At 44.9% G+C, this 20,256-nt stretch overlaps 1 protein-coding gene across 3 annotated transcripts; it reads right to left on the bottom strand.

Moving 5' to 3' along the window:
* Positions 1 to 3,049: 3,049 nt before the first annotated feature.
* Positions 3,050 to 19,779, bottom strand: PPIH (peptidylprolyl isomerase H). Of its 3 annotated transcripts, none has more exons than XM_010994837.3 (10): positions 19,623 to 19,779; positions 19,202 to 19,266; positions 18,873 to 18,896; positions 18,561 to 18,605; positions 18,274 to 18,316; positions 14,757 to 14,849; positions 11,370 to 11,457; positions 10,864 to 10,904; positions 10,012 to 10,101; positions 3,050 to 3,245 (listed from the first exon to the last, which is right to left on the bottom strand). In XM_010994837.3, exons 1-9 carry the CDS (start codon positions 19,686 to 19,688, stop codon positions 10,033 to 10,035), a joined length of 534 nt encoding a protein of 177 aa, XP_010993139.1. In that variant the 5' UTR covers positions 19,689 to 19,779; the 3' UTR covers positions 3,050 to 3,245; positions 10,012 to 10,032. The 3 variants fall into 3 exon arrangements, with proteins under 3 accessions (XP_010993139.1, XP_010993141.1, XP_010993140.1); XM_010994838.3 differs by lacking the exon at positions 3,050 to 3,245 and adding an exon at positions 3,252 to 6,660; XM_010994839.3 differs by lacking the exon at positions 14,757 to 14,849.
* Positions 19,780 to 20,256: the final 477 nt, after the last annotated feature.

Raw genomic sequence — 20,256 nt, forward strand, 5'->3', positions numbered from 1 at the left:
CAATCCAGTGTGTCTTCATTCCTACTGCTGCTACTCTAGTGTAGTCCATCACCATCTATTGCTTAGAGCAGGAGTAGGCACATTTTGTCTATAAGGGCCAGACAGTAAATGTTTTATGTCTTGCAGGCCAGATGATTCTGTCTCAACTACTCAACTTTAGAGCCTGAAAGTAGCCATAGACAAACAAGTGAATCTTGTGTTCCAAAAAAACATAATTTATGGACACTGAAATTTGAATTTCATGTAATTTTTGCATGTCTCAAAATATTCTTTGATTTTCAACTATTTAAACACCACTCTTTTCCTTAGCTCACGAGACAATGAAAAACAGGGAGTGAGAGCTGGCCTGCCGGCCCCTGGCTTAGAGCACTGTTGTGGCCTCCTAGCCAGTGTCTCTACCTCTTTCTTACTCTATACTCCCCATCATAACATCCACAGTGTTCTTTTGAAAACATCTGTTGGACCATGACACTGTCTTACTTAAAATCTTTCAGTGACTGACTACACCACCCGTAGGGGTGTCAGATGCCTCAGTGTGGTTGGCAGAACTTGGCATGACTCCTATAAGTTTACCTCCCACTCTTCTTTCACATTCCTGTCCTACGTTCCAGGTGATTTTTAGCGGTTGCTTCCTTTGGGCTATTCCATGCTATTCCCTCTATGTACAGCATCCTTCCTTTCTCCTTCTCCCTTACCTGCTTAACTCTTCATCCTCTAGGTCTTGCCTCAGATGATACTAGGTTAGGAGACTCTCCTCCCCTAACACACTGGATTGCACTCATTAAATCTTCCCTGCCAACTATGAGTTCCTGAGGCATCTAGCATAGTCCTTGACACACAGCATCTCAATAAATGTGTTAAATGAATCAGATATGGTATAGAAAATGGACTGGAAAAGAAGGTACTGGCCGCAGCGCCAGTAATCCACGTGAAAAAGGCTTGCGGCAACAATGTGTGGAGAGAAGTAGGTAAATCCTAGAGCTGCTATTCATCTTTGTCAGCTCCAGGTGACTTGACTGTTAAAAAGATGTTTCCTTAAAGGCAATTTGGCCAACACTCAGGACATTTAAAAGTGTGTCCTATAGGCTTGAGAGCTTTCTCCCAAAGTGGAATTACAAAGACACTTGGAATAAAGACAGCAGCAATTCCAAATAAGCGAGCAACCTTCCTTATGTAACTGGTTTGAAGGGATGGCTTCTCAAGCAGAAATACAATTTCTGTAACATTTGTCTTTAAAAATGTTACTTAAAAGTATCATTACTTACTCATCCAATTACTTCACTAAGCTCTCTCTTCATGCTCAATGAGCATGAAGATGAGTGATTTAAGAAACTAGTTTCCTTGTAGCCACCTCTCTTACCACTGCAGAGATGGTACCTAAGCACTGGAGGATCAACAGTTCATGTCAAAATTCATCTCCTGTTCCAAGGTGAGAGCTCTCCACTCCACAGTTCTGCGAGTCCCCCTGCCACCCAGAGAGCCCAATGTGGTGACCATAGCTCAAACTACTCTAGTGTCTACCTTTAAGTGATATGAAAGGCAAGGGGGTTCATTCCAAGAATCTTCTCTGCAAAACAACTCTCACCTCGCCTCCATCGCTAAAAGACTCTGGCCCAAGAACATAGTTCCCTTTCCCTGGAAAGCCCTTCCCACCCTATCCCCTGGCTAATTCCAACCGATCTGTCAATACTTACCTCAAATGTTGCCCCTTGATCTCACCCCCAGTCTCGCCACTCCGCTCGCATAGCATCTTACATATACCACTGTCACTCACACAACTGAGTACGAGATGCTTACCTCTTACAGATGCCGGAGATAGCAGTAAGAAAAACAAAAACAAAAACAAAGCCCCCCAAACTGAATTTCTTACCCTTATAAGGACTCACACTCTTAACACTCACCACACTGAATCCAAACGGTACCTATCCCCTGTGACAAGCATGGGCTACATCTTCCTTGTTTCTTCAGCTCCAGGGCCCAGGACAGAGAGCGGCATGGAATGCAGGTGCCAAATGTAACTGAATTATACTGAATGGCCCATCACAAGGATGTCAGCTCAGGGTCTCAGCTGCTCATCCTCCTTCCTATCTCTTTATAATTCTATCCCATCTAGTTACTTTAAGATTTCTCCTCCACCACATCACTGTCCCTTCTTCTACGTGTCCCCTGAACCCTGTCTACGCCGCTATAGAGAGTTGCAAATATCTGTACTGTAGGGCCCTTGTATATCTCCCCTGTCCCCCAATACACTGAAATAGCACTTTCAACCGAGTTCTACTGTGTCATAGAACTCAGCTCTCTGCCCCCTGCTGCTGCGGTAGCCTCCTGCTAGTAGTTATGAGTCATCCCTGTCCGTGAGTCAGGAGAAAGCAGGACTAGGATGACAGAAATTGCCTCATGAAAGGAGCACCAGGGAAAGGAACTCCCTTTGCCTCTTGAAGATTATTCTCAATGGGATCTTTTTATGTTGCGCTATTTCCTTTCAAAAACAAGCATTTTCCAATGGATGTTACTGATAACAAATTACCCTCATATCCATTCTCTTGTTGGACTCTTTCAGCAGTGCTATGAAGTAGATGGGTGTTATTATCCCCGCTTTACAAATGAGGAAACTGAGGCTCTGAAAGGGGAAGTGAGCTTCTCAGGACCTCAACTGTTTGAAAAATGACTTCAGATTCAAACCAAGATTTGTGACTAAATTATTCCGACCTCATCATGATCAACAAGACACATTCTGCCCAATGGTCTCCCGTCCAAAAATACCCCAAGTCAGTGACCCTTCTCCCACAGGCTCCAGAACCTACTGGGGACACCCCTGGAACAAGTAGCACTCTATTTGCTCTAAGGCCCTAGGGCATTGCCTTCTTTGCCAATCAGCTTGGAACTAAGAGGGGACTGCTACAACTGCTCAGAAATCTGAGGCATCAGCTCTACATTCAAGCCTTGGCTCTGGTCCATGCTGGCATCTGGGGAGAGCCGGTCCTCCCAGCTGAAGCTAAGGCGTGAGGAGACAGACCTATCGTTAACAACCATTTAAAAATAACACACATACAAAAAAAAAACTTTATTTACAGTTGAAAACTTAAACACAAAATCTTGGGTTCTGAATCTGTGATACTTCCAAGGTTTCTTGATCAAATGGGGCAGCAGCAGGCAGGGAAGCAAACACAGGGACCAATCCAGATTAGCTTACTCAAGAGCATCACCCCGAGCAAGGGAAGGCCTACAACGGCCGAGGTGGAGGTCTGTGAGGGACGGAAGAGAGAAGCAGCTCAGAGGAACTGGGAGGGGACATGGCACGAGACGACACTCGCAGCCATCCTCTACACTCCTGCCCCTCCTTTCCCAAGAAAGCAGAACCAGTTTGATTCTCAACATAGGCCCGACCTTTGGGGCCCCAGAGCAAAGTTGAGAGGTATATTACACAAGAACCAAGAAGAAAGAAACTAACATTTATGGCCAACATACTATCTTATTTCTTATTTACCCTTCATAACTCTGTAGAGTATATATGATCTGTAATTAAGCATAGGGGAAACTAGGGTCCCAAGGGGTTTAATGGCTTGACGGTGATGGGGCTTGCTGGTCTACTTGGCTCCAAAGTTGTGTGCTTTTTGCCAGACCTTGAGGGCTCTCTAGCTCTGAAACAAAGAGCAATCCCTTATTCTTGAAGGTTTTGGCCCCAGGGTCATAGAGAAAGGAAAGTCCACACCCTCTGTTTATGGCCTTGGGAGTTAGCTATACTAAGAGAACAGGGTGAGTACACTCAGTTATTGCTGTCCCCCTCCCCCCAGACAGCCACACCCCTCCTCCTCCAGAGGACAGTGAGTCGTGGTGTCACACCACAGGCTCAGACAGAAGTTTAACCCTGGGCTCTCAAGCAGAATGCACAGAACTGTATAAATGCACTTTATAAGTCTCATGGAACTCTGGGACCGCAGCTCTATCGCAGACCAGGCACTGCGTTAGTCCCAGTGGTCTCTGCCTCAAGGAGGTCTCAGTCTAGAGAAAACCAGACCAACATATTGGTGACATATTATGTTAAATGCTGCAATAGAGAGATGAATCAAGTACTCAGGGAGCACCTGGGAGGGGACCAGGGAATGATTCACAGACTGATGTCAGCCACGTGCCCCGGGGAAGGGCTGGGAGGGACTAGGATTAGTTAAGCTACTTATATACAGTATGTATTTCGATTATAAAATACATGCCCAATGTAGAAAATTCAAGCATATACAGGACAATATACACTGAAAAGAAATCTCTCTCTACTCTGCAGAGGTTAACCATTACTAACCGTCAGCTTTAAATCACTATAAGCAGTTTATGAAGTAGTCATTCAAAATAAATAGGATCATGTTCATGTAACATACTACATCTTGACTTTGTTACTTAATTGACCTTAGAAATCTTGCCAACACATACAGATCTACCTCTTTCTTTTTAAGGTTATTTATATTCCACACACGCGAAGTATCTCAACGTGTGTAAGACCTGGTTACAGGGCTGGGATCTCTGCCTTTGTACTGGAGGGACTGGAATGGAGCCATTCTCCCCTCCCCGCCCTTTTCAGCTGGCAGGGCTTTTAGGGCAGGGAACAAACAGTGTCACACACCCAGCAGGCATGCAAATATTTGCTGCCAATTCTCTGGTGCTCCCTAGACCTGTATCTTCCTGTGGAACCTCCTTCCTCTGGCCTGGACTGCTGCAGTGGACACCTCACCGGCCTCTAGCCAATTCTCCACACTGCTGCCAGAAGCATCTTCTGAACAAGGAAATTCCATTACAATGTTCTGCTCAAAATCCTTCAGTAGCTCCTACTGGCCTGGTTCTTTTTGGAGGCTCAGGCCCCCTTTTGGAATCTCAGGAGCACAAAGGACTGTTACCCTGGGGGAAAAAGATGTACATACTGCCTGCAGTTTATCCCCACCCTCAGGCTAACACATGAACACCCCAGCCAGCCCTGGACTCACAACTGGCCCTGGCCTCCTCCGGCCTTACCTCTTACTGTTTGCTTTTCGTACCTTCCTGCTTTGGCCATATTGAATTATTTGCAGTTTCCCTTACACTTCCTGCTGTTTCCTGCTTTTGTGCTTTTAGGCAATTACCTCTGCCTGGAATACCCTCCCCAATTTTAGCTACCTGACAAGCTCCATTCTTTCACATACTCAGCTGCAACATCATCTCTTCTGAAGTCTTCCAAAACACTCCAGGCAGACATAGGCATCCACACTTTCTTCTTTTGTCCGAAAACCTCCAGTCCAGTGCTTTATTGTACTGTAACTGTCAGTTTCCCCAAGAGACTGTGAGTTCCTTGAAGGCAGGAACTGGGCTTTCCAAATCTGTAGCTTCATCTGCAGCGTGGGACCTATCTTAATTAATTAGTGCTGAGTTGGGAAATGAATGAAGGGCCAAGCCCACGTGCCACCATGTCTTTCATGATCTCCCTCTACAGGAATGTGTTACATCTACAGGAAATCCCAGACTGGGGGGACAGCATTTCCTAAACCTCAGTCATTCCAACAGCAGCTTCACTGCTGTTAGCATATCCACCATCCACAGGTACAATTAATTTTTAACCTACTGGCTATCTGAACTTGAAAACCACCGTTGTAAGCTATAATAGCTGTAAAATTATGTGTTGTGCTAATTACATTTTTCCTAAGAAACAAATGTTAAAAAAATACTCATCCAGCACCATCTAAAGGCAGTGTTACCCACATTTCTCTGATAAGAAGCATCTGAGATGCTTGTTACAAACATACCACCCTGGATCCTACCTCAAATTCACTCATTCAAATTCTTGAGAGCAGAGTGGGAGATAAGGGAACTAATAGGTTTAACAAATACCCCTAAGCAATTCTTTTTTTGGGGGGGTGGGAGTGATTAGGTTTGTTTGTTTATTTATTTATTTTAATGGAGGTGCTGGGGATTGAACCCAGGACCTTGTGCATGCTAAGCACTCTACCACTGAGCTATACTCTCCCCCTCCCCCAAGAGATTCTTATCTTCAGGGAAATTTGGGGAAAAATGAACTAAAGAAAGATTTCTACTACATGATATTACCAGGTTTGAGTATCACAGGGAGGCCAGTAGCAATTCAGACTAGCAGGGCACAGCCACTCCCTTTTCCAAGAGACGCCTGGGCTTTCAAAACAGAGGTTCCACCATCCTCCATGTGGTTGTAAGTAGCCAAGAACCCAATTCAGATGACAGTTGGAGAATCCTGAGGGCCAAGGTTCGTTTATGTATACTTAATCAGATTCATCATAAAAAAGCTTTCATGGGACCCACTGAGGTAAAATCAAGATTTCTACATCTACAGTTGTCAGAAAACTTCAATTTCACTATAACCAAAGTCAGGACCTAACGTAAAGCACGAAATAAGTTCTGGAAGGAAGTGCTCCATAGGGAGGTGCACCTGTCTTCTGTCTCCTTCCCACCTTCTTATACTTCCAGTGCCTAGGCACAAGGCCTCAAATGCATGACTGGGTGATATCTTGATTTGAAGGCAGTAGATCCCTGCTGGCCAGTGCCACCAAGAGATGATGTCCTCCTGGGTCTTTTCTGATTGGAATGTGGTGGGTGCTCAATGCAGAGACATATCGTCATTCCCCTGGAGCTTTATTACTCCAAGACAGCATCAGCATCACCTGAGAGCTGGTTAGAAATGCAAAATCTCAGGTTCCATTCAGACCCACTGAAATCAGAACCAGCATCTTAAAAAGATCTCCTGGTGATTCATATGTATATCAAAGTTTGAGAAATATTGCCCAATGGGACTTAAAAACAGCATCTATACCGACTGTGAACCATTATTCTGCCCCTCAAACAACCTCAGGATCTGAAATACTCCTTTAGAAATTAGAGATGCTTGGGGGAAGGTATAGCTCAAGTGGTAAAACACATGCTTAGCATGCATGAGGTTCTGGGTTCAATCCCCAGTACCTCCTCCAAATATAAATATGTAAACCTAAGTACCTTCCCCTCATAAAAAACAAGAAACAAACAACAAAAAAGTGCAGAAATTAGAGATGCTTGTAACTTTACAGCTGGGAAGAAATATGATGGGATGATACTAATCACCTCTTTTCCTTACTCTCTCCCAAATCCATTACTAGAAACCCAAAGTGGGGAACCCATCTGTGGAATGCCTTAAGGTCAGACTGCCACCTGGATTCCCTAATACCTTTAAGTCTATGAGCTTTTAACTTGGTAAAATTAAATGAGATAATTCAAGTAGAGTTCTTAGCTCAGAATTTGAGCACAGGAAGTATTCAAAAGTGATATAACTGCTTTTATTATATTGTCTCTAAATATAAACTATGAAAGATTCAATTCTGAGCAAGTCAAGGTTAGAAGACTAAATTGGAGGTACCACATGTAGCTTTTAAATTTAATTAAAATTAAATACAATTTAAAATTCAGTCCTTCAGTCACACCAGCCACAAGTGCTCACCTTCCACATACTAGAAGCTACCAGAATGGACAGCAGAGATAAAGTACATTTCCACCATCACAGAAAGGAATGTCTACTGGACAGTTCGGGTCTAGAGGGCCTCTGAAACATCAAATGGCCCCAGTGGAATGTGCTCAGCTTGGTGTGGGACGCTGAAAAGAAGGGCTTTCATGGGGGCTGAGGTTTATGTGACCTTTGCTAATAGCAGGTGAGGAGCGGAGGGTTGATGACTGCAACCCTCAGAAATCAAACCCCCAACATGGATTTCCAGTAACTTTCTGTAAGGGACTCAGAAAAATATGGAGAAGAGGCCCCAAATGTAAAAGAATTTCTAAACATTCTTTTGTGATCTTCTGTGCTCCAGTAGTGATCAGTGGCCAGTCTTTAGAAGGAAAAGGACAGATAAGCTCAACTTTAGTTCAGCCAAGAAATTGGGGGGGTTGAGGGGGGACAACCATCTGGCTGGGCAAGAGACTCCACATGCAGCTCCCAGCACACACTTGTGCATTCCTGCCCTGGCATTTGCTCACACCAGTTCCCAGCCTAAAATGCCTGACATTCTCACTCTCTATTAACTGATGTAATAAATTTTTACTGAATGCCTATAAGTGCCAGATGCTGTGAACACAAAGTAAGTCACAGATCGAGGTATGTACAGTCATTAAGATGGTCTGGTATATCTGACTAGATCTCCATTTGGAAAAAAGGCAGAGTACAGAGAAAGAAATTCTAGATGATTCTGTAAGTATACAAATAAGACTGTAGAAATACTAGAAAAATTACAGAAGATATTATGATCTGAGGTAGTAAGGACCTTAAACAAGATAAAACACAACAGCCATAAGGGGAAAGATTAATAATTTTGATCTCACCAAAACTTAGAACTTCTGTTTAAGAAAGGGTATCACCCAGGTTAAGATAAGCAACAACACACTGCCAATTTTTCTTAAAATATATTCTGGAGAAAATGGTCACAATATATAAAGTATTAAGACTCAGACTGTATAATTATTCAAATCATTAAGAGAAAGGTAAAATAAAATATATGCTACAAACACAGCATATAATGTCAGGTTTGTTTTGTTTAAATACAAGGTAGTTTTATATGAATGAAAGAGGAAAGGTCTTCCAGACGTAATGTCAAATGGAAATAAAATGATGAACAGTATAGTATGATGCCGGTTAGGAAAAACAAGATGTCCCCAAATTAGATAGGCAAAGAAAAGCCCTATGGACATGCATCAGACTGATAAAGAAGTTACCTCTGAGAGCAGTGGGACGGGGATCGGGGGGAGGGGGGGTGCTGTCAGGAGAGGGGGGTGTCTTTAACTGTTTTGTGTGAAATTTTTCACATCTCAATTTACAAGATTATGTTACTTTTACAATGGAAAATAAACAACCAAATGAAACATGTGAGACTTGACTGGATTTCTTTTTTTAGAGCTATAACAGTTACTTTGTGGACAACTGGGGAAGTTTGAACATGTATACTGGACAACATTGTTATGGTTATGCAGGATGTTCTTATTTTTCGGAATTGTTTGCTTAAATATTCAGGGGTAAAAGTGTCAAGAAGTCTTCAACTTCCAGATAGGAAAGAAATGAAGGAAAGGAAGGAAAGAGGAAGGATGGGGAGCAGGAGAGGAGGAGAGAGAAGAAGGGATAGAAACAAATGTCAAAGCAAAATGATAAAACAAGAATGGTAAACATTGGTGAATCTAGGTGAAAGGTATATGGATGTTCAGTGTACTATTCTTCCCACTTCTCTGCAGGTTTGAAAATTTTACAAAGAAAGAAAAGGAAGAAAGAAAGAAAAAGAAAGGCAAAATACTACCATCCTTTACCTAGCTCTTAAAACACTTAGCGACATCACTCATATTACTAGTGATCACCTCCGAGAGTGTGTTTTATTCCCCATAAGCTCCTAAAAGGTGGAGGCATCTTTCAGTTCTTTACCACCTTGCCAAGCTTAGCATGATGCCCAGCACAGACTGGGCAGGGAGTGGCAAGTGTAGGTAGGAAGTGAGTCTATGGAGGCTGAGAAATGTGTCACATTTACCCATGAGGCTGGCACATACAAAGTCAGGGCCTGGAACTGCAGCATCAGTTCTGATGAGAGGGCATGACAGGTGTGTCTACTGGCTGCCCAGGTTGGTCCCAGCAGGGAGTCACCAGGGCTGGAGCCAGGTCTTTCTAGTGGGACTACTGAATGCAACTAGAATCTTAGAGTGCTGTCAGAAAGGGTCTGATGGTTTTCAAATTGATATTTTCTTTTCTTTTTTTAAAATTTTATTGACAGGTTGATAATTTCTAAGGCAGTAGGAAAGTAAAGTACCTCACCAACCCTTTCTCTTTTGATCCTTACGTGACCCTAGGAGATAGGTATTACCCCCATTTGACACATGAGAAAACAGGCTCAGAGAGGAAAGTGACTTCTCTCAGGTCAGAGAGGAAATCGGCTCAATCCCATGTCTTTAAGTGTAAAGTTCTTTCCACTAGACCATGCTGCCTTCTCTGGAGTCCTGACTCCTTACCAGGAAAGAAGCACTTACCTGATTCAGTCTTAGTCTGGACTACATCTCCCCACACTGTGAGATCACCACAGGCAGCTTGGGCTTATTGTTGGGCCCAGTGGGAACATTCTAGGAGAGAAAGCAGTGGTAATTCCTCCACTCAGACACTCCCTCACTGCACATTTACTGCTGCCTGCCAGCCCCTGTGCTAAGGACGGAGGGTTCAGAGACTGATCTGACCACAGTCTACCTCCTAGCAGACAGGTGAAGAATATAAATCAAAGAGAAAATGGATAACACTTAAAAAATATCAAACCTATGACATGTAACAGTGCAGTAAGTTGTAAGACAGTCGTGTGCAGGGTGAGTTGTAAACAGGGTTGTATAAACTGATGCTTACACAGGTCAGGGAAGGAGTCACAGAACTGGAGACATTTGAGCTGGGCCCAGAGGATGAATGGGATCCCATCAGGAGGAAAAGAAGGGAGCGCAAGAGGCAGAGACGTGCATGGCGTAGTACGGCGTATTCAGAGGAGAGCCAGTAGCCTGATGTGACTAGAACACAGAAGCCGCAGTGGCAGAAGGGGTCGTGGAGAGGGAGGCAGGGACAGGGTCTTGAGGGGCCTTGAATACACTGCTGAGGAGGATTTTATCAAGTAGGTGAAGGAGCCACCAGAGGCCAAACCTCAGTATGCACTAGAGAGGCTAGCTCAGGGCCCAGAACACTCAGGAGGCACATGGGCTGCCCCCGTTTTCCAGAAGCAGTCCCTGAAACTGGAGGCAGGGAAGCCTGGGCCTCACAAGCTGGAGCCCACTCTCGGTTCTCAAATTCCTCAACCAGTCCTAGGCCAGAATGGCTGAGAAAGAGGCTGAGATCAAAACAGTACTCACCTCAATCTTTCTCATCACCAGAAGTCCATCGATGATTTTTCCTGTGGGAAGAGTATGCGCTGGACTTTACTATTCTCATCTGCACAGCTCTTTCCTGCTTCCAATGCCCATTCTCATCTGTCGTCTCATTTGATCCTCAGACTAACATCAGAAAGAAGTGAACTGTTCCCAGGGTCACAGGTAGCACGTAGCAGAGTTAGGGCTCAAACGCAGGATTGAGCATCGCAAAGCCCCACTGTACCGTGCGGCCTCTGTGTGGCACTTCTGAAGTGCTGACATACCCACTGCCCAGGTGGTTACTCACTACATCAGAGGGCCCCTTCGCCCTCCCCTCTAGCTCTCTAACCACACATCCTCTCCACCTCCACGGCCTCCACCTTCCCTACCACCACCCAGAGCCATTACACCTGTCGAGCACTCTTAGTACAAGAGTTGGGGGCCAGCTCCTTTGGAAGCTCCACTCCGGGGGAATGGGGCCTGGGCTATGGGACAGGACTAGGACTCACCAAACACCACGTGCTTCCCATCTAGCCAATCACACTTAGAGCAGGTGATGAAAAACTGGCAGCCGTTTGTACTGGGACCACTGTTTGCCTGATGGAAACCAAATACACTTGCAGTGAGTTTTCCTGGCCACACAAGCTGAAGGGCGAGACCCCCCAAAGAGCCTTTAGCCCTGACTCCTCCCCGCTTTCTTTCAGCAAACCTGATTGAGTATCTACTACGAGCCAGGACCCAAGGGTACAGAGAAGAACAGAATACACAATCTCTGCCCTCAAGGGGCTAGATTTTTTAATAAATGTACATTTCTCCTACAGTGTGAATTTTTATAATGGGAACAATTGTTTATGGGACCTGATGTGCTGTATTTAGTCCAGTACTGGTAATAACCAGATTACACTTACAAATTAGCTACTAGCTGAGAAGCCTGTCGCCTATGCTATAAGCTATTTTGTCTGAATGGCTTTTTACTATCCCTTAACAATGATTATAAAAACATTTAAGGAGCAAGGAGTTGCTATGCTAGAAAAAGACTACATCTAATCAATGATGTTTGCTTTTTACAGCCACACCCCAAATCTTTTATTATTGAGTTTTACAGGAAAAAGTATTTTTTTGAATTGAGAATCTGAAACTGTCTGGTCATATCCCTTGCCTTTTCTTCCCTTGAAATGGTTTTCATATCACTATATTTCACAATGCATTATAAAAGAACAGGCTATCATCACAACACGAAGCAATCAGCACACCCAAGCCATGTTTCAGCAGCACTGCCTTACAGTTACACAGTCCATCTACCTATGTGAATATTTCATTGCACACTTCCCTTACTTTGGGAAAAAAATGAGTAGAGTAGAGAGAAAACTGAAAAATACTGGTACTATTAAAAGTACAGGTCTCAAAAAATTACTACTATGGAGGCAAAACTATAAATTATTAGATAGGTCACTAGCCTTAACTGGTTGCTTTAATGGATTTAAATTGGTTGAATCTGTGTTAAACACTGAAGACAAAAATGTGTATGAAAATACATGAAAGACATTGTCTAGGGGTAAGTTCTAATTAGGGATTTCACATTATACTTTAGAAATTCCCCATTTGAGATGAGGCTATTTTTTGGTTTTTGTACAGGAACACAGGAACATTTCACATATGAAAATAAGAGGCTGCCTGCCTGAGCCAGTCGGAGCAGACCTACACGTTGAAACAAGGATAGATTCCCCAGTGGTCCCAATTCTTCCCACCCCTTCCCTCTATCTATCTATCTATCTATCTATCTATCTATCTATCTATCTATCTATCTATCTATCTTGCTGCTCGATGTATAAACATTTATTAGCAAGCAGGCAGGAAAAGAGTCACAAAATATGTGTTTTTAGCACAGGGGAAACTCTGCCCTTATCAACTTTTATCCATTCTTCCAAGCATGATAGCTTCGTGGTTCAATCAGCTTGGAGCTCCGGAGCCAGATGACCTAGCTTACTTTATTCTTTTAGAGGAAGTACTAGAGATTGAACCCAGGACCTGGTGCATGCTAAGTGTGTATTCTACCGCTTGAGCTATACCCTCCCCCTCAGATGACCTAGCTTACATCCCAGCTCCACCACTGTGATCTTAGTTTAGCCATATAACCTCTCTGTGCCTCAGTTTCCTCATCCGTACCAATCTCAAAGAGATGTTGAGAGGATTAAAATGAATTAATGTAAATAAGGTGCTTGTTGAGTAAGCGCTCAATGTTAGCCTTTATTCAGATTATCTTTCAGTCATTCATCAATGTCTGCTCAGCACCTTTCTGCATCAGGTAGTAAGGCTTGAAGATCAATGAGACTCAGTCCCTGCCCTTGAGGAACTCATGATTTAGTGGAGGATGAAAGCAAAAACAATCACACTACAAGATATGTGACAGCACAACTTAACCATTATCAGCCCAAGGGGAGGAAAGACCAAGGCTTCCTTCCATTTTCCCGACTCCTCCACAGACGCTAACACAGTGGGGTGTGCCGAGAGAGGTTCCAATCCTCATGGCGGAGATCCAAGCCCACCTAAGCCACTTCTGCACTCTTTACCCACACTTGCCCAGCCTGACATTCCTAAAAAGAGGCTGTACGCTGTTTGCTATGCTGCGCTTACCCAGTTATTATGGAAGCCTCTTAACTGGCTTCTCTGCCCTGGCCTCTCCATTCCCATCTGCCACTCACATTGCAGCCAAGGTATTCCTTCTAAAACACAAAGCTGATCAACCCTGCTCAAAAAAAAAAGCGCACCACTCTCCATAACCTATGAAGTAAAGTCCACCCTTATGTTGGCATTTAAAGCCCTTTAGGAGCCAGACCCACCCGCCTCTCCAGTGGTCTCTACCGGCCACTCCCTCCCCCACTCACACCCTGTGTTCTCACCATGTTCCTCACTTTCCGTCCCTCGCCCATGCCACCCTGCTCTTTCGTGGTTACACATCTTGTGTTTAGGCTGTTTGCTTGACTTGGAATGCCACCTGGTAGAGAACTTCTTTGGATCCTTGCAGCGATCAGTCTCATTCTTTGGTGTACTGACAGCACTTTTACATACACCGAGGTGCCCTCCCCTTGGTACACTGATGGCATGAATTATACTATACTGGACTCGTCATTTTGCATGTGTGATTCCCCTACTAGATGTCAAGTGTCACAAGGGCAGGGATCAGGTCTGTATCCTCATGTCTGACCATGAGGCCTGAAATAGTGGCTGTCAACAAACCTGTACTTGATCAATGCCCAAGTCGAGGAGTGGAAGAGCAGGCAAGCAGGACAGAGAATGCACACATAAATATTGGGTCTGGGGCACTGAGAGGGAAATGGGTCATCACAGGGCGGGATGGAGACAGTTAAGGAGTGAGAAGGAGTGAGGGGGAATAAGGGCAAGTGAAGAGAGAGTGAGCAGAGGTGCGGTGGATGAGGTGTGGAAGGAGCTGGGCAGGGGGACGGTAAAAGCGGAGTGGCAAAAGAGGAGTGAGATGCATAAGAGGGATTGGATGGAGTGGGAGGGAGCCAGGAGGAAGGGTGGTGAGTGAGCCAGAGGGGGTCACCAGTCAGCAGGCAGTGAGAGTCACTGGGTCTTGAAAACACAACTGGCTGCATTCTAAGCAGTGAGGCTGAGTGCCCAGCCGCATGTCCTGGCTCAGACAAAGTAGGAAAACACAGCAGAGTTCAATTTTGGCTCCCCAGCCTGCTAGTGGGTCCAGCCCAATAAAGTCAAACCAGATGGAGGAAGGAGGTGGGCGTGGCAGAGGTGAAAACCAGGTCAAGCAAGAGGAGAGCACTGGCTTCCATCCCAGGAGACAGCACTGGACCTCAACAGGGGCCCAGAACCCACCCGGCTATAAACCTAACCCAAAACCTTGACTGGTCCTCACTTACCATGGAAAGCAGGCCTGGAGCTGAGTGTCTAAGTTTAAAATTTTCATCTGCAAATGGCCCCCGGTAAATACTGGCAACTCCAGTACCATCTCCCTGAGCAGAGAGAAGGGAAGTGTTAGCAACTTGCAAGTGTTGGTCCCTGGAGCCCAGAGCAGGAACGCTGCTGTACCTGAAGCCTCGCTCCTTCAAAGTCCTCTTACTCCTGTGGGTTACTTTGGGAGTCACACCTCTTTGACCCTATCATGCTGTCAAAGCAAGACCCATCCAAGGCACATGCAGCCCACAACCTGGCCATGGCATCTCACAGGCTTTAAAAAAAAAAAATAACAGGTCACAGCTGGGCCCCTAGAAAGGTAGTGAACACACAACCAGGGGGTGAGGGGTATAGCTCAGTGGTAGAGCATGTGCTTGGCGTACAGGAGGTCCTGGGTTCAAACTCTAGTGTGCCCATTAAGGGGAAAAACAAGACACAAGCAAAGTAGAGAACAGCAGTACAGTGATCACATCCGTAATCATTGCCACTCCCAAAGACTCTCATGCCTGCAACTGTAATGTTAGAGGATCTATTTGACTAACGACTGCCCCACTCCCCCCAACTATGCAGGTGGATGGGCTCTTGGAAGTCTAGTCTGTACAACATGCTACCACCTTCCTGACCAAAGTTGAGCTCAGGGGAGGTCCGGCAGAGAATGCCTAACTCATGCAGGGCCAACTAGAGTTCCTTCTCTGGGAATCATGAAGTAGAAGAGATGCTCTCTTTGGGGTTGAACTTGTATCATGTAAACCTGGAAGCTGGAGGTGACTATCTTCCGAAAGGAGGACTGGAGAAGAGAATGAAACACACGTGTAGTGAGCTCTTGAGAAACAGAGAGAAAGGACTACTTGGCCTGTGGCTTTCCAGTTCCTAGTTCAATTTCTTCTTTGGGGTTCCATGAAACACCCTGTCATAAGTCTCCAACTTCTGTTTTAACTAGCTTTAGTTGCATTATCTCTTTGCTCTTCCAACAACTCTATGGAGTAAGCCTTATCATCTTCCTCATTTTCAGGTAAGCAAACTTAAGTCAGGGTAATAAAGCAACTTGATCAAGGCCATATTTGCAGTACCTTAGATAGGATCTTTGGGGCTTAAAGGTAATATGGAGAAAGGTAAAAGGCCAATCTCTCCCAGCCAGTTGGTAAAGAAAAGAAAGCTGGGTACATGATAGAATGGAAAAACACTGACCTAATGCAGAATTGAGGGGCCCTTATTGGGGCAAAGATGATCAAAGGGGATTAACATAAGCCAGGGAAGAAAACTCTCAAATTCAAACCTTTACTTGATTAAAAACTTCAATAACATGAAGCTCTGTATAGTGGAAAGAGTAAATTTGAGTCCAGATCTATCATTTATGAACTGGGAAGGTCACCTCCTATCTCCAGTTCCCAGTTCCCTCAATTCTCAAGTGAAGATGAAATCACCTACTTTTTACAGCATGGCCTTGAAGATCCAATTAGACAGTGTTTGAGAGGAGTGCTCTGCAATCCATATAGCACTATGTATATGTGAGCTATTATATCTTTAATGCCACATAAATATATACATACATACAGAAGGAAGAGAAAACAGTCATTTCCAATTTCCCAGTAAACCGAGAACAAATCAGTTCCCACATCATTCTCTATAAACACACTATCTATTGTGCTCCAGAAGCCAAAGAAGGGAAAATGTCAAAAATAATTTGCAGAGCAAAGAATAGAAAGCAACTTAAATCTTCAACAATAGTGGACTGGTCAAACAAATTCACTGTATATTCATAGTGGAATATTAGGTAGCTATTAAAAATGTTTTGGAAGATTTAATGATGAAAGAAAATGCAGACAATTATCAAGCACAAAAAAATTAAAACATGTGTATGATCTTAAGTCTGTTAAAAATTGTATCTGACAGACAAACATATGCAATGATGAGACAGGCAGCTATAAACTAAAATGCCAAGGGTATATTCCTTGAGGGGTGAGATTCCTTGAGAGATGATTTATTTTCATTTTTGCACTTTTCCTTTGCAACCAGAAAAAAAAAAAAAAAAACCAAAGCAAATATTATTAAAACAAATAAATATTCTTGGTCCAACTTTAGAGGGTCTCAAATCTTGCTTCTTCTGCCTCTAGCTGATTCCATTTTTTTCTGCCCTAAGGGTGGCTCTGAGCAATTGCTTCTTGCTGACGCTCAGACTTCTGGCTGAACACTGTTGTCTAACCCTAGGGCTCTCAGCAAGTGAGGAGATGTGCCTGGCAATGACCTGTAAGAAGTTGGTCATGTCCTGCTAAGACAAGATTGCAATACGGGAGCCTGTGGCAGGAAGGGAAAGAAGGCAGAGAATAGCTTCTCAGCCCTTCTAACCAGCTAACAGAAAAAGTATATGGTCACCCAAGCCCTACTACAGTCAGATGCTTATGGGGGCAGATGACATAAATAAGGGAAGTAGGTGATGGGAACTGTGGTAGAATAAGGATACATCCTGTCTAAAGGGAGCAGTGACCAGATTCCAACCAGTTGTTGCTGCATGAGAAACACAGGCCCAGGGCACCTCTACTTCCCGTTTGTTAGAGAGAAAAATAAAACTCCAGAATTTTCTGGTAAAATTTCCCAGTTTTACATCATACAGATGAAACAAAACATATCTGTTTTTGATTCAGCAAATCTGCCACTTGGTAAACTTACCCAAATGGGAAAGAGAGAGATCTTTAAAAACTCCTGAGTCAAACTAAATATACAAATAGAGGAGAAAGAATGTCTCCCAGATCCAAGAAAACAGCAACATGACTAGCCACATGATATTAACAAGAAAGACCAGGCACAGAAGTGGGTGAGTGAGGACAAAAGTAGGTTTAAGAAAGTATAAATGTGGTTTATTTACACCCTCCGAGGTCGAGGGGGCAGAGGAGGCTCGATATGGGGACACACACAGTGTAGCCACAAGAAAATCATGCTTAGCAGTGAAGGACTATTTCACCGGGCTCTCCCAGTGAAGAGAGGAACATCCTGCCAGAACTCTCATGCTCTGATTCCTTGCCCACTAACCAACTTCTGCTTAAAAAAAACAAAAACAAAAAACCAAAAAACCTCAGCTTTCCAGGATACCAGAAGTGGAAGGGAAAATGGGGCACAAGCATTTAGCTCAATGGAAAGGGACTTATCACTGTTTAGAAAAAACACATTGCATCTGATTTCTAGCAAATTCCATGTGATCAATTAATTGGGGTCTGTCATGGATCATCTACAGGTATGATGGGAAAGTTCAGTTTCTGGCTCTAAAAAGCTGATTTGGAAGTTAGTGACTCAATCAAAGTGCTGGTATCTGTCATCAAGTGATGCAGCGAGTAGTAGCCATCAACTTTCCCACCCCCACCCCCACCCCATTAAACTTGGCTGTGGTTCTCAAGCCTTAAGACCCCAACCCTGAACTAAAAATAGTAGGAGCAGCAATAACAACAAAAAACCCCTGTGAGCCCTCAACAGGAAAGGAATAATACTTACATTAACAAAATCACCACCCTGAATCATGAAATCCTTTATGACCCTGAAACAGAGAACAAAGAATCCTGAGAGAATATTCTGTAGTTTAGATTAACGTTGATTTCAAAATACACTGTTGATTGCTTTGGCTTTTAATAAACCTTCGACTCAATTGCTGAGTTCACAAAAACATCCCTTCTCAAGATCTAAAAATTATCCTACAATTTTGTTTTCCTCTAAAGAGCCTACTAATGCCCCCAAGGAAGTAATTCTAAAAGTCCCCCAGGATGACTCGCTGGAGGCCTTACCTGTGGAAGGTGCTCCCTTTGTATCCTATTGGAACCCCATCTTTTCTATAAACAAAAAGAAAGAGACTTAGAATGATGACAGGTAATCACAGGCCCTTCCAGTTAACCACACACTCGTGCCAAAGAGGCTCTCCTAAAGATGGTCGGGAGAAGAGAGATAAAAAAGGCAACTGAAATGAGGACAGACCCGTGGGGGATTACCTTCTATCATTGTCAATCATCCAAGGCCGGCTGGTGGTTCCCCAATACCCTCACTGCAGCCCCAAACCCCCTCAGGAGCAAGCAGAGAAGTCAACCACGTCTGAGACTGACCTGAATTCTCCAGTGCAGAATTGCCTGAAAGGGGAAAAAACGAAGGACTCAGTTACCATAGCATCGCAGCCGTGAGGGCCCCTAATCTCGGAGATGAGGGCACATACATTGGGACCAGCAAGCCCACCAACGGGCTAACCAGATGTTCAGACACCTAGGAATACAGATTAACAACATAAATTGACACGGGATTAGTCAAAAAGGTGACTATTCAGAGCGATACCCAGAGGAATCAGATCTCAAGGACACTGAGTGGACGGACAGAGGCTGGCAGACGATTCCGCAGACTGGGGTTTAGTTAATACAGCAAAGCTGGAGCATCTTCTTACCTAAAATTCTCAGCCGTTTTAGGCACAACGTCTGCAAAGAGCTCGATCTTCATCCGGCCAACTTCCTGCAACCGGCGGGAGACGGTGAGAGGGCCCAGTGCAAGCCCGTGAAGGCCTCACCGAGCAGGGAACCCTCCTTCCCCCATGCCGGTTGGTTTCTCCCACCTCCCGCCTCCAGTCAATCCCTCCGTTTCACCCAGTCCCTTCACAAGTCTGGCGCTAGGATGGGCAAAACTCCTCCTCTTCCTTCCTTCTTCCCCCCCCCCCCCGCCCCTGCCCCCCGGCTCGCAGGTGGGTAGATTCTGGTCTAATTTCACGTTCAGGCTTCCCCAGTCCGCTACCCCTGGGTGGGTGAGATCAGCCTGCCAGATCCCGTGCACTTTCCCTTCGGCGCTGGGCTGGGCAGCTGTCTAGACCTCACCTGGCCGCCAATGCTGACATCAAAGAACACCACGGGATTGACAGGGCTTGAATTTGCCACCGCCATGGCTCCGACCCGGAAGCAGAAGTCGGGAACGCGGGGTTCCGGCGAACCCAGCCCCCGCTATACGGGTTTCTTCTTCCGCGCAGGCGCAGAAATAGCCGCCCGAGGCCACGCCCCACCCCCGGAAGATCTCCGCCTCCCGCTTCTAACTGGGCTCTGCGTGGGTGGCCAGGGTTTCCTTCCGTCCTGACCACGTGGATGTTTGCAAGCTGTTAGCTGAGTTGTTTCCCTAGGTGCAGAGCGGGGAGGAAAACCTGGGCGTTTTTTGCTAAGGTCCACGGGCAACCCACTCATTTGGCTACACCAACTGCAGTACAAACTACTCTCGCTCAGGCTAGGGGGCTTGGGCTAGGCAGTCTTCAGAGCCCTTTGCAGCTAAGAACTCTCTGAACCATCATATGTGCGGTTTCTGACCCCTGCCCACTAGTCTGGCGCCCCACGAAGACAAGAACTCTGTTCATCCTCAGCGCTTAGAACAGCCTGGCATATCAGACTTGTTTAGTAACTACTCAGCACTTCCTTGAACTCGGGACACTAGAATTTTAATTCCAGTTCTACAAGCTTATGCTTT

This window comes from Camelus dromedarius, chromosome 14 (genome assembly GCF_036321535.1).
Source record: "Camelus dromedarius isolate mCamDro1 chromosome 14, mCamDro1.pat, whole genome shotgun sequence".
NCBI classification, from domain to species: Eukaryota; Metazoa; Chordata; class Mammalia; order Artiodactyla; family Camelidae; genus Camelus; species Camelus dromedarius.

Bases quoted from the DNA above. Each gene is read 5' to 3' on its own strand.
- PPIH (XM_010994837.3), bottom strand. From the start codon at position 19,688: ATGGCGGTGGCAAATTCAAGCCCTGTCAATCCCGTGGTGTTCTTTGAT. The intron at 18,897-19,201 runs GTAAGAAGATGC...TTCCCCTTTCAG, and splicing joins AAAACGGCTGAGAATTTTAG to GCAATTCTGCACTGGAGAAT. The intron at 18,606-18,872 runs GTCAGTCTCAGA...TTTTGTTTATAG, and splicing joins TTCTGCACTGGAGAATTCAG to AAAAGATGGGGTTCCAATAG.